Below are 11665 nucleotides of genomic sequence, written 5' to 3' on the forward strand. Positions count from 1 at the left end.
GCGCCCGGCTGCTGGCCAGAGGCACCTAGGTAGCTTATGCAGGGAAGCCCTTCTTCCCCCTCCCTGCCCGCCTCCCTCCCCAAATCCCCGCTGCACCGGTGCCATTCGGAGCTTGTGCGCCCACGGCGCAGCCCTCGCGTTAGACTGAAGATTCCCAGAGGCCAGGACGGTCTTCGGGCTCCAAAGGGAACCGAGAGGCACCCAGGTGAACACCGAGCCAAGTACCGCGCCGGCATCTTCATAGCTCGGTGCCGGGCGGAGGGGAAGGCTTAGTCCCTACCCCTCGCACAGTTTACTAGTGACACCGACCGACCCAGTGATGAGCACAGTCCTCCCCCAGCCGCCTGAACACAGCCCGGCAGGATGACGGAGGGTTCTCTAACCTTAATAAGCTCATTTGTCCTCTCGAAGGAAGTAGCTGGTGGTGCGGAGCCTTTTTCCTCTGACCCATAGATGGGGGGTCTGTCCTGAAGGGCGAGTGCCCACTGGGCACCTAAGGACCCTACCTCCCGGGGTTAACAGGGGTGTCAGGTTTGACCTGATGGCCCCTTTCCCTACACCCCTGGCAAGTTCCTCCTTGTCCCCATGCCCCTGGCAAGTTCCTCCTTGGCCCATGCCCCCGGCAATTTCCTTCTTGTCCTAACTCGGGTGGCCCTTCCTCTTCCTGGCTCTTCACCCCGCACCCCCAGGCGCTTCTAATGTTCCTCACTGGCAGTACATCTGCCCTCTCCTCCCTCCCTCCCCCCGGTGATCCGTGAGACACACCGCCATCATTTGCTTCATTCTTCTCTCCAAAGGACACTGGGGGTGAGGGCACTGTACTAGCTGTCACTACTCCCACTCACTCCTCCCTTCTGAACACAGCCCACACCTCAGACCCCGAGGTCCCCCTGACCTACTTGGGCTGCATCCAGCCCCCACGTGCATTTACACCGTTGACCATCCCTCCTCTGCCGGACCCCTCACCCTCCTGGCTTTTCTTCTGCCTCTGGCTACCTCCTCAGCAGCCTCTTCTGTGGCTCACCCCTTGGTCCCCTATGCTTCTCACGTCCTGTGCGGATACCATCTTCTCCCATGGGGTCCACATCTCTACCTCAGCCCAGACCATCTGAGGCCACAATAAATTCAACCTTAATGGACATCTCTACAGGTGTCCTACAGGCCCCTAACTTTTGTCCCTTGCAACTCCTCCCTGGCCTTCCTCATCTCCATGAAAGGCATGACATCCACCCAGCTGTCCAGTGCAGAGAAGGGAGCCTTACTTGACCCAATTTCTTGTTGCTACTGTAGCTTCGTGGATGGACCACAGCTGCTCCTGGGGTGTGGGCTGTAATAGCAGCCTTCCACCTGGCCTCTTGCTTTGACATCAGGGTGGGCAGGATGATTTTTCTAAAAGGAAAATCGGATCATGTGTTTCCCTATTGAAAACCCTGCAGTGTCCCCTGCCCACAGAATGACAGAGCTCCGCAGCACGGCTCAGCCCCGGGCCCAGATGCACCTCTTCTTTTACCCCATGATCCTGTTACGACAAATCATGATCCAGCCAGCCCTGGAATCTTGCTAATTCTTGGTCCCAGGCCTCTGTATATGGTTTTCCATCAGCCTGGAACCACCCCTCTTCCCACTCTCCTCCCCACTCCCCCCTGCATTCACTTTGTGAAGCTGCTCATCCTTTAGGTTTGCCTGCTAGTGTCTCTCGAATAGGTAGCCCTAGACCAGGGGTGGGCAAACTTTTTGACTCGAGGGCCACAATGGGTTCTTAAACTGGACCGGAGGGCCGGAACAAAAGCATGGATGGAGTGTCTGTGTGAACTAATATAAATTCAAAGTAAACATCATTACATAAAAGGGTACGGTCTTTTTTTTTTTTAGTTTTATTCATTTCAAACGGGCCGGATCCAGCCCGAGGGCCGTAGTTTGCCCACGGCTGCCCTGGACCCAGCCAACAGTTGGAGCTGAATAAATACTACAGAGGAATGAACATGTCCCTTCCCTCTACAACCACACCCCTGCAGGAAGGTGGGAAAAGGAGGCACTAGCTTGCCAAGGAGGATTTAAGAATGCTCCTGGGGCCCTAGCTGGTTTGGTCCAGTGGCTAGAGCAGCCTTGGGCAAACTACGGCCCGCGGGCTGGATCTGGCCCGTTTGAAATGAATAAAACTAAAAAAAAAAGACCGTACCCTTTTATGTAATGATGTTTACTTTGAATTTATATTAGTTCACACAAACACTCCATCCATGCTTTTGTTCCGGCCCTCCGGTCCAGTTTAAGAACCCATTGTGGCCCTCGAGTCAAAAAGTTTGCCCACCCCTGGGCTAGAGTGTCAGCCTGCAAATCGAAGCATTCCGGTTTGATTCTGGTCAAGGGCACATACCTCGATTGCAGGCTCCTCCCCATCAGGGCCCTGGTCCGGGTGTGTGCAGGAGGCAACCAATTGATGTGTTTCTCTCACACTGACATTTCTGTCTTTCTCTCTCTTCCACTATCTCTAAACAGCAATGGGAAAATATCCTCGGGTGAGGATTTTAAAAAAAGAACGCTCCTGGGAGGACAGGGAGGCTGTGCTTCTCCCAACCTGTGGTCAAAGGCTAGCGGGCACTTCAAAGGCACCTGCCATGGGGTGAAGAGAGGAAGGGACAGAAAACTGACAGGAAGGAGTTCATCGCATTTATTGATTGATAATAAGTTCGGGCCAGCTGCACCGGAATGCTCCCTGCCTGGGCTCTGCGAAGAGGGGCAGCGGTGATCCTTCTGGTTGGTGCCAGGAGGGAGCCAGCCCTGGGCCTGGTGCTCAGGACCACTGAGGCGTGCTGTCCAGCTGGATTGCCTTGGTGGGCAGCATCAGCCTGGGCCAGGGATCAGTCCCAGGGTCCTGCTCCCTCATTCTGTCAGCCTGGGCCTCAGGCACAGAACCTCAGAGCCTGCAGCCTGCCCACCTGCCCAGCCACATGGGGACAGAATCACCTGAGTGAGAGGAGGATGGAGGAGCTCCTGGCATGATGCTGGGGAGGAGGACGTGAACATGGGCCAGGATTTGACCAGGGGTGACAGATGGGGAAGTGGGGCCAGCGAAGAGCTTACAGGCTCAGATGATGTTGCGCTCTTCGACCTTCTCTCCCAAGTAAAAGCGGCTGAAGAGGAGGGAGCTCAGGTTGATGGTCTGGAACTGGCCCTCTAGCACCATCTCGGCCACAGCTCGCCCCACGGCGGGGGCCTGCTGGAGACCATGGCCACTGAAGCCTGTGGCAAAGTACATGTTGACCACCAGGGGGTGGGGGCCCACCACGCCGTTCTGGTCAAAGGTGTTGTAGTCGTAATAGCCGGCCCAAGCGCTCCGAACCTGCAGGTGCACGAGACGTTGGGGTTCTCTGGAAGGCCGCCAGGGCAGCCACCCCGCTCCTGGTCAGGCCTCAGCACCCTCTACCACTGCCGAAGGGGTTGACAGCATGGGTTCTTAGACCCACAGAGCCCTTAGCAATTGTGAGGTAGACAGATGGGCCCGAGATGCTCCAATGTCATGTCTCCCAGTTACCTTCAGGCTCTGAAAAGCTGGTACTCTGTGGGCCAAATGGGGCCACACTTTGTCCTGGAAGAAATCGTGGTCCACTTCCAGGTTCCCCGGGTCCGGTTCCTCCTCCTGGGGTGAGAGGTGGGGATACAAAAACAGAGCCAGGGCTCACTGACCTCTTTAGTCAACCCCCTAGGTGGGTGGGGGATGGGGACGAGAGATCCCAATTGAAACCTGAAAGTGCTGCCACATCAGTAACAGCACCGGCCCTCCCCAGAGCCTGAAACTTTATTTATTTATTTTTTTAATAACTATTTTTTAATATATTTTATTGATTTTTTACAGAGAGGAAGGGAGAGGGATAGAGAGTTAGAAACATCGATGAGAGAGAAACATGACTACTGGGCTGTCCCCTCCCAAGCCCCGACCCCATTTAGCTCACCTCGGTGGGGCTGCAGCCACCCAAGTAGTTGTGGCCTAATCCTTCCCGGCGGAAATAGGCTCCACTGGTGTCTGCCATGAACGGAGTCTCCAGGCCTGGTCCCTCGGGGCAGTGCCAGAAGTACACGTACCTGCCATAACCAGGTGGGTTCGGAAGTGGCGGGAATAACAACTCTTCCCTCCTCCCACTGAACAACTGTTTTCTCTTTTTTTAAAATTTATTTTTATTGATTTCAGAGAGGGAGGGAGAGGGTAAGAGATGGAAACATCAATGAGAGAATCACTGACGGCCTGCCTCCTGCACACCCCCCCCTGGGGATCGAACCCGAAACCCAGGCATGTGCCCTGACCAGGAATCGAACCGTGACCTCCTGGTTCATAGGTTCGGGAATAGCAACTCTTCCCTCCTCCCACTGAACAACCGTTTTTTCTTTTTTTTTAATTTATTTTTATTGATTTCAGAGAGGGAGGGAGAGGGTAAGAGATGGAAACATCAATGAGAGAATCACTGACGGCCTGCCTCCTGCACACCCCACCCTGGGGATCGAACCCGAAACCCAGGCATGTGCCCTGACCAGGAATCGAACCGTGACCTCCTGGTTCATAGGTTGATGCTCAACCACTGAGCCACGCCGGCCGGGCTTAACAACCTTTTATATTGTTTCTCTCCTCCTCTCACCAACCTCCTCAGCTGCCCCGGGGGAAGTCACCTTTTCCTCGGCTCCACAGGTAGCTTGGTGCCCTCCAGGGTGCCAGGTGGCCCCTTCCCAATACCAGCCAGCTCTGCTACTTGCCCAGACCAGGCGCCGGCGGCATTGATCACGAGGGCACATTCCACAGGCTGGTATTCCAGGCTGTGGTCCATCTTCACCTGCAGGCACAGAGGGGGAGGGAGGCAGGGCCTGGCCCATACGCTGGCCACCATGAGAGGAACCTTTCTTCCTGGAAGTGGGTAGAAGTTCCAAGTGACAGCCGTTACCGTTCTCCTCCCTCCCTCCACGCTGGTGAGGAAGTTACGCAGGCTGGGAACTTACATGGACTTCATGGATCCTCTTCAAAGTCATCTCTTTCCCACTGCTGGTCTGCATGCGGCTAGATGACGTGATGAAACCTGCAGGAGAAAGAAAATGAAAGAAGCCCTCAAGGCCTTGGAGAGGAAGGAGAGGGGGGTCCCGGTGTCCTAGGGAAAGGAACTGGAAGGCTGGGCAAACCCAGACCCTGCAGCCAACAGGGTAACGGGGATGAACTTGGCCGCACTCAGGGCAGGAGAGCACTGAAACCTTCTAGCCCAGTGATGGCGAATCTATGACACGCGTGTCAGAGGTGACACGCGAACTCATTTTTTTGTTTTTTTCTTTGTTAAATGGCATTTAAATATATAAAATAAATATCAAAAATATGTCTTTGTTTTACTATGGTTGCAAAGATAAAAAAATTTCTAGATGTGACATGGCACCAGAGTTAAGTTAGGGTTTTTCAAAATGCTGACACGCCGAGCTCAAAAGGTTCGCCATCACTGTTCTAGCCAATCATGAGGCGGAAGCAGCCTAGTCAGCAGCTGGAGTCAGGATGCCCAGGACCAGCCCTCAGGGGAGAAGCCCCTTCCCCCACCAACCCTTGTGAGTGAAGATAAGACACGGTCTAGGCCTGCGCCCTGGATGGCAAAGGCTATGAGCAGTGGGCAAGGGGGGCAGACTCACGTGTCACCTCTCCCTGGCAGAAAAGGACCCCCAGGGACTGGATCTTTCGCCGAAGCCCCTGGAGCAGACACCAGGGGTCAAACCAACCTTCACCTTCCAACCCTGTGAGGGAAAAAGAGGAGGATGAAGAGGGTCGAGAGCCCTCCTCTCCTTTTGTTTCCTGCACCCCCAACTCTTCTTTGGGCTGGTACGCTGGGGAAAGTCAAGCTGACCGACCGCACCGAGTCAAATCCTGCGGAAGAACAGAGCTGGCATGGCCTGGGGCAGGGGGGGGGGGCTGCTGGCCAGAGGGAGGCGCTGCTCAGTGACGTGGCTACAGGGTGCTGAGGCTTCCCACCCGAGGTGCCCGCAGCCCTCTGCCCTCTGCGCGCACGCCTCACCGTAAGACGCCAAGGCCACTCCGTCCGTGTTAATCCATGGAAACTTGTTCTGCAGCTGCTCCGGGGACATCAGACACACTTTGGCTCCTTCCTGCCTGAGAGAAACACGTGTGTCTGTGTGTATGTTAGTGAGGATGAGCGTGCAGAGGGAGCAGTATGGACCCAGCTCCACAAGTGGGGATTCGACCTCATTTATGCCCCTTCTCTGTCCTTGCTGAATGGATGGGGGACAAGCCTCCTCGGCTCTTCAGCATCTGACCCCTTCTTCCTTTCCTACACCCTAGTGTCCGTTGGCTGCACAGCCTGAATCCCTTGCCGTCCTTTCACAACAGGGTGAGTCGCTGTTCCCTCCGCTCTACCTGGGACAGCCTCCTGCCCACCTCCTGGGACAATCACACCCACTAACACAGCCACCTCCTCTGGGATTCTGTTCCTTGAGCACCCAAAGGCTGCAACACGGTGCCCAAAGAACACACCCCTAAGCCAGAATGCCTGGTTTCACTCCCAGACACATGTAAAATGGGGATGTTCTGATGATCAAATGAGTTATTATCTGTGAAGCAGTTAGGACATTACCTGATGTCACGTGTGAGACTTGGAGACCTGTCTGTTGGCATTCCTGCTCTTGACTGACCGTGGTTATCACGGAGGGCAGGGCTGCCATATCCGGCCTGCAGGCTATTTCTGTACATGAGCCATACTCATGCTTTTTTTTTTTTTTTAGCGCTGCTTTTGTGCTTCGATTGCAAGTTGAGTGATTGCAATAGAGACTGTATGGCCTGCAAAGCCTAAAATACTTACTATCTGGCTCTTACAGGAAATGCCTGCAGATTCCTGGGCCCCTCCCTAGAGACTCTGATTTATCAGGTCTGGGGCGTGTCCTAGGTGGTTCTTATCTGGCAATGCAGGGCCCACCAGCAGCACTTTGTCTATATCACAGCCCTAGCACAGGGCCTTGAAGTTCTGCATGTGCCTGCCTTTCCCGACTGAGTTCCCAAGGGGCAGGGACCTGTCTCATCAGCTCCGTGGTCCCAGCCTGGATTTGGCTTAGGGCTTACTCCCTGCCCGTGGCTGGGAGGCGACTCCGAGGCCGTGCCCGGCACCCACCTCTGCACTTTAACGTTGCTCTCCATGATTGCAGCGCCCTTTTCTGAGGCCAGCAAAAGGTACCCTGAGGGGTTGAACTGGACGTCCAGGGGAGGGTCATCGACTACCGCCAGGTACTCCTATGTGCAAAGAAAGCTCCTCAGAGAAGCTGGTTTAGAGAAGGGATGGGGAGCGCTCCTGGCTCCTCACTTAACAACCTCGGGGCTCAGGGCCCTCACCCAGATACAAGCCTCCCCTAGGCACCACACTGGGAAGAAAACCAGGGCTCTGATTCCTACTTGCCCGACTGCTCCTGCTTCTTGCTTTCCCTCCTCTCTCTGGGCTAAAGGAGGGGACACCACCCCAACACCCAAATCTCACTGCACGTACATTGATGTTCCGTAGAAAGTCCACTGAAAAGAGGGAGAGCTGGATGTTCTCAGGCAGCGAGAACTGCTGGCGGATCCCGCCCACGGAAAGCCCGGTCGAGGCCTGGGAATACTGTGGGAAGACAAGGAAGGCTGAGGTGGAGCAGCACCCTGCTACACAGGAGCAGAGACTGTCATGGGTTCTGTGAGCCGTGAACCCTGAGTTAAAGGGGAGTTCTTCTTGCAGGTTTAGGATCTAGGAGGAGCTGCATGGATAAACCCAGCAGCCCAGAGAGGACAATGGTTATAAAAGTCCTCATTAGCAGATGTGCACAGCAAACAGAGTCAGTCATCAACAAAGGGACAGGCAAAATGTTAATGGCCCAGAAGTCCAAGGACAGGACTTTTGATCTTCTAATTGGAAAATAGAGGGATATGGCCAAAGTAGCAAGATTCGTGGTTGGGCCCTGGCTGGGTTGGCTCAGTGGATAGAGCGCTGGCCTGCGGACTGAGAGGTCCCGGGTTCGATTCCAATCAAGGGCACATGCCCAGGTTGCGGGCTCAACTCCCAGTGAGGGGTGAGCAGGAGGCAGCTGATCAGTGATTCTCTCTCATTGATGTTTCTCTCTCCCTTCCTCTCTGAAATCAATAAAAATATATTAAAAAAAAAAAAAGATTCGTGGCTGGCTGGCAGTGGTAACAGGAACAGCTAAGTGTAAAACCTGAGGCGTAATGGAACCTAAAAAGGGGGCTGAGATAGCTGTTTGTATTAATTATAACTTGAATGCAGGCTCTCTTGGCCAGACCTGTGAAATCTCAAAAGATGCAACACTGAAATGTGCTTTCAAAGGCAAAAACCTATTGCCAAGGCCCCTAGTTGGAAGGAGGAGGAACCTGGGACTAATTCTCCACAAGGTCCAAAGCTCAGTCCCCGCCCTGCAGACTCCCGAGAGTCCTTAGTAAAATCCGAGTCCAAGCCCCACTCATGACTCTGCCCTACCCCAGACCTCACCGTGTGGTCCCGATCCACCACCAGCACCTTGATGGCACCTCGGGGCTTCTCCAACCTCTTCAGCCAATAGGCCACGGACAGGCCAAGCACCCCACCCCCCACAATCACGACATCCGAGTGTTCAGGGGGCAGGTGGCTGGTGTCATACAGTGGATCCCAGGGCCCTCCAGGAAGAGCTGACTGGATCTTCTTCTTAATTTCAGACACCTTTTCAGTCCAGTCTGTGGGATGCAGTTATGGTCAAAGAGAGCCATTCATTTCCTTTGCAGGTGGTAGGGGGTTGGGAGATGGGCACAGGAAAAGGTGGGCTAACTTGACACTGAGTTGGCAGTCCCCACTGTCAGCCCCTCCCATAAGGTCCACGTGCAGCCAGCAGTATTCCGCAGCTTTGCTATAGGTTCTGCATGCCATCAGCCTCTCTTCCTTTTCATGCATCATGCCCTGCTCAAGATTCCACCTCCTAAGATTAACAGTCTATACTCTCTCCCTAGGATAGGTGACTTACACATATATGTCTCCTGTGCACACCTATCTTTCTGGTGAGCCTGAGGCTCATATACTCAACTGCATTATCATCGCCACTTGGATGTCCCAGGCTCCTGGACCAAGAGATCCCTGCACATTCCACGCTGCAACCACTGAAGCATGGCACCTCTGAGTGGCACCTTACCCTGCATATCCGTCACCACCAGCAGACTTACACTCATGTCCTATATGTTACAAAGTTCCGATGACTCCGCCTCCTAAACATCTCCCCAATCTGTCCTTTTTTTTCCTATCTCTGCTACCACTGCCCTAGACTGAACCACCACCATCTCTCACCTAGACTAATGCAAAAGCCTCCTAACTGTTCCCACTAATTCCCCTCTTGTCACCCTCCCCCAGTTCTTTTCTACATCGTAGCCTGACTGACCTTGTCTGAACACTAATGTAATCACACACCCTCTTGCTTAAAACCCTCCAATGGCTTTCCATTGCTCTAAGGATAAAAGTCCAGAATCCATAAACATTCCCAGGGAGACAACGCACAATCTGGCTCCTGCTCGCCTTGTCCTTCTCCTCTCCCCGCACTCCCAGCCCGTTTCCTTGATGACACCTTACTTCCTCCCATCACAGGGAACCTACACAAGTGCTCTCTCTGTTTTGAAACTCTGCTCCCCTTAGGTCTCAGCTCAGTTGACATCTTCTCAGGGAAGCCTTTTCTGACCCCCTAGACCAGCAGTCGCCAACCGGTGGTCCGTGGACCACTGGTGGTCCGTGAGGTCCAAAAGGTTGGTGACCGCTGCCCTAGACTATGTTGAATTCTCCCGCCACATTATCTCACAGCCCTGTGAACCTCTTTTGCAGCACACAACACATTTGCAACTTTGAGTTTATTAGTGATAGCTTCACACTGTGCTATGTGTACCTTCTTCACCACCCAATCTCCAGCCTAGCAGAGTACCTGGCACATCCTAAGTGCTCAATAAATATCTTGAGTAAATGAATCCTTTGTCATGAACACCTAACCCACAAATCTCCAAGTCTTCTCACTGTTTCCAATACAACGCTCAGCGGCATTAGAATCTTTTTTTGATCTGGGCTTCCCTTCCCACACATTCCCTATTACTACTCAAACTATTTAGATGGCTTTGGCTAGTTCCTTGCACGGGAACAATACTTCTCTCTTCCTAACCTGTGCCCAGTTTTCCAGCATCTGGAACACACACCTTCCCAGAACCAGTAACCATCCTTCAGGGCTGTTCTCGGTAGCCACCTGCTCCATGTAGGTCTACCATGACACTAGCTGGAGACGACCCAGTCTTGGTCTAGAACAGCGGTTCTCAACCTTCCTAATGCCGCGACCCTTTAATACAGTTCCTCATGTTGTGGTGACCCCCAACCATAAAATTATTTTCGTTGCTACTTCATAACTGTAATGTTGCTACTGTTATGAATCGTCATGTAAATATCTGATATGCAGGATGTATTTTCATTGTTACATATTGAACATAATTAAAGCATAGTGATGAATCACAAAAACAATATGTAATTATATATGTGTTTTCCGATGGTCTTAGGCGACCCCTGTGAAAGGGTCGTTCGACCCCCAAAGGGGTCGCGACCCACAGGTTGAGAACCGCTGGTCTAGAAAGTCTCCCCTCTCCGGCTGCACTTCAGGCACCCCCAGGACACATAGTGAATCCTTTCTTCTTCTTCCCTCTTGCACGGGCCGCAGCACTGAGCACCGCATGCAGCACGCGCGCAGGACTTGGTGCACATTCGTGCAGCCGGTGGCTCAGCCTGGTCTATGCTGGTGTTGAGCTGAGGTCTAGGATCTGTCACCCGAGAAGGGCAACCCGGGGACCCGTACGCCTGTCCTGGCCTCACAAGCTCCATGGGGCAAGCTTAGCCCCTTCTCACAGCTGACCCACTGTCTTCCCAGCCTGAGCCGGGGTCCCAAGTCCTGAAGGTCACACAGCCGGAGACTGGGGGTACCCCGGAACCACGACACCCTCCGGTGTCCTCAACTTTACCCGGAGTCGAGCCTCCACTGCGTGTGCTTAGCCCCCGGCCCACATAGCCTCGACCTGCCAAGAGCCATAGCGCCCCTCGAAACATGGTCCTTGAGAGCGCGGCCACTGAGCGCGACCCTTAAACCTGGCACCGCCCCCAAGACGTCATTGCTCCGCGCCGCCGGCCATTCAGACGAGCTCACCCATTGGCCAGCGGCCCCCTTGGGCCCCGCCTCCCCGCGCTATAGGCCTCCCGTCTCCTCGTGACCTCCCAAGAGCCCCGCCCATCCCCTCCACGGGCCAGCCTGCCTACGTCATCGCTGCGCGCCGTCCAGCGCGGGCGGGTGGGGATCCCCAAGCTCTGAGCGGAAGTGCGGCCGAGCTGGTTTCCGGGGCCGCTGGTGTGACGTGTCCCGCGCTTGGCGCAGCAGGAAGTCGGGGCGATCGTGGCCTCAGCTCCCGGCGCCGGCCGGGCTCCTTTCCCGCTGCCGCCATGCTCGACTTCTTCACCATTTTCTCGAAGGGCGGGCTCGTGCTCTGGTGCTTCCAGGGCGTGAGCGACTCCTGCACCGGGCCCGTCAACGCGTTGATTCGCTCCGTGCTGCTGCAGGTACCGCCCCCGCGGGGTCAGGACTCCGGGTTCGTCCCCCCCCACCACCCCCCGATCCGACCCAT

The 11665-nt window shown here is 54.6% G+C and overlaps 3 protein-coding genes across 4 annotated transcripts in view; 1 reads left to right on the forward strand and 2 right to left on the reverse strand.

Moving 5' to 3' along the window:
- Positions 1 to 1385, reverse strand: part of TIRAP (toll-interleukin 1 receptor (TIR) domain containing adaptor protein) — a 14746-nt gene extending 13361 nt beyond the window's left edge. The window contains exon 1 of the mRNA XM_014543398.1: positions 1263 to 1385. The gene's annotated coding sequence lies outside the window, so the exon portion shown is untranslated. The remainder of the gene's footprint in view (positions 1 to 1262) is intronic.
- A 1266-nt stretch (positions 1386 to 2651) lies between these two features.
- FOXRED1 (FAD-dependent oxidoreductase domain containing 1) lies at positions 2652 to 11158 on the reverse strand. Of its 2 annotated transcripts, XM_014543410.1 has the most exons (11): positions 11012 to 11158; positions 8496 to 8716; positions 7506 to 7616; positions 7137 to 7255; positions 6030 to 6124; positions 5650 to 5751; positions 4984 to 5060; positions 4660 to 4820; positions 3951 to 4080; positions 3533 to 3637; positions 2652 to 3340 (listed from the first exon to the last, which is right to left on the reverse strand). In XM_014543410.1, the coding sequence occupies exons 1-11, from the start codon at positions 11094 to 11096 to the stop codon at positions 3086 to 3088; spliced, it is 1461 nt and encodes a 486-aa protein (XP_014398896.1). In that variant the 5' UTR covers positions 11097 to 11158; the 3' UTR covers positions 2652 to 3085. The 2 variants fall into 2 exon arrangements, with proteins under 2 accessions (XP_014398896.1, XP_014398897.1); XM_014543411.1 differs by lacking the exon at positions 5650 to 5751.
- Positions 11159 to 11315: 157 nt separating this feature from the next.
- SRPR (signal recognition particle receptor (docking protein)) overlaps positions 11316 to 11665 on the forward strand; it is a 6457-nt gene continuing 6107 nt past the window's right edge. The window contains exon 1 of the mRNA XM_005870884.2: positions 11316 to 11600. Coding sequence (XP_005870946.1) covers positions 11484 to 11600 — 117 coding nt within the window. The 5' untranslated portion in view covers positions 11316 to 11483. The remainder of the gene's footprint in view (positions 11601 to 11665) is intronic.

The sequence above is a fragment of the Myotis brandtii genome, unplaced genomic scaffold (assembly GCF_000412655.1).
Source record: "Myotis brandtii unplaced genomic scaffold, ASM41265v1 scaffold325, whole genome shotgun sequence".
Classification (NCBI taxonomy): domain Eukaryota; kingdom Metazoa; phylum Chordata; class Mammalia; order Chiroptera; family Vespertilionidae; genus Myotis; species Myotis brandtii.

Excerpts from the sequence above, each read along its gene's own strand:
- FOXRED1 (XM_014543410.1), bottom strand. The coding sequence starts at position 11,096 with ATGTTTCGAGGGGCGCTATGGCTCTTGGCAGGTCGAGGCTATGTGGGC. Across the intron at positions 8,717-11,011 it reads CAGTGGAGGCTCGACTCCGG|ACTGGACTGAAAAGGTGTCT; the intron begins GTAAAGTTGAGG and ends TGCATCCCACAG. Across the intron at positions 4,081-4,659 it reads CCTGTGGAGCCGAGGAAAAG|GTACGTGTACTTCTGGCACT; the intron begins GTGACTTCCCCC and ends TGGTTATGGCAG.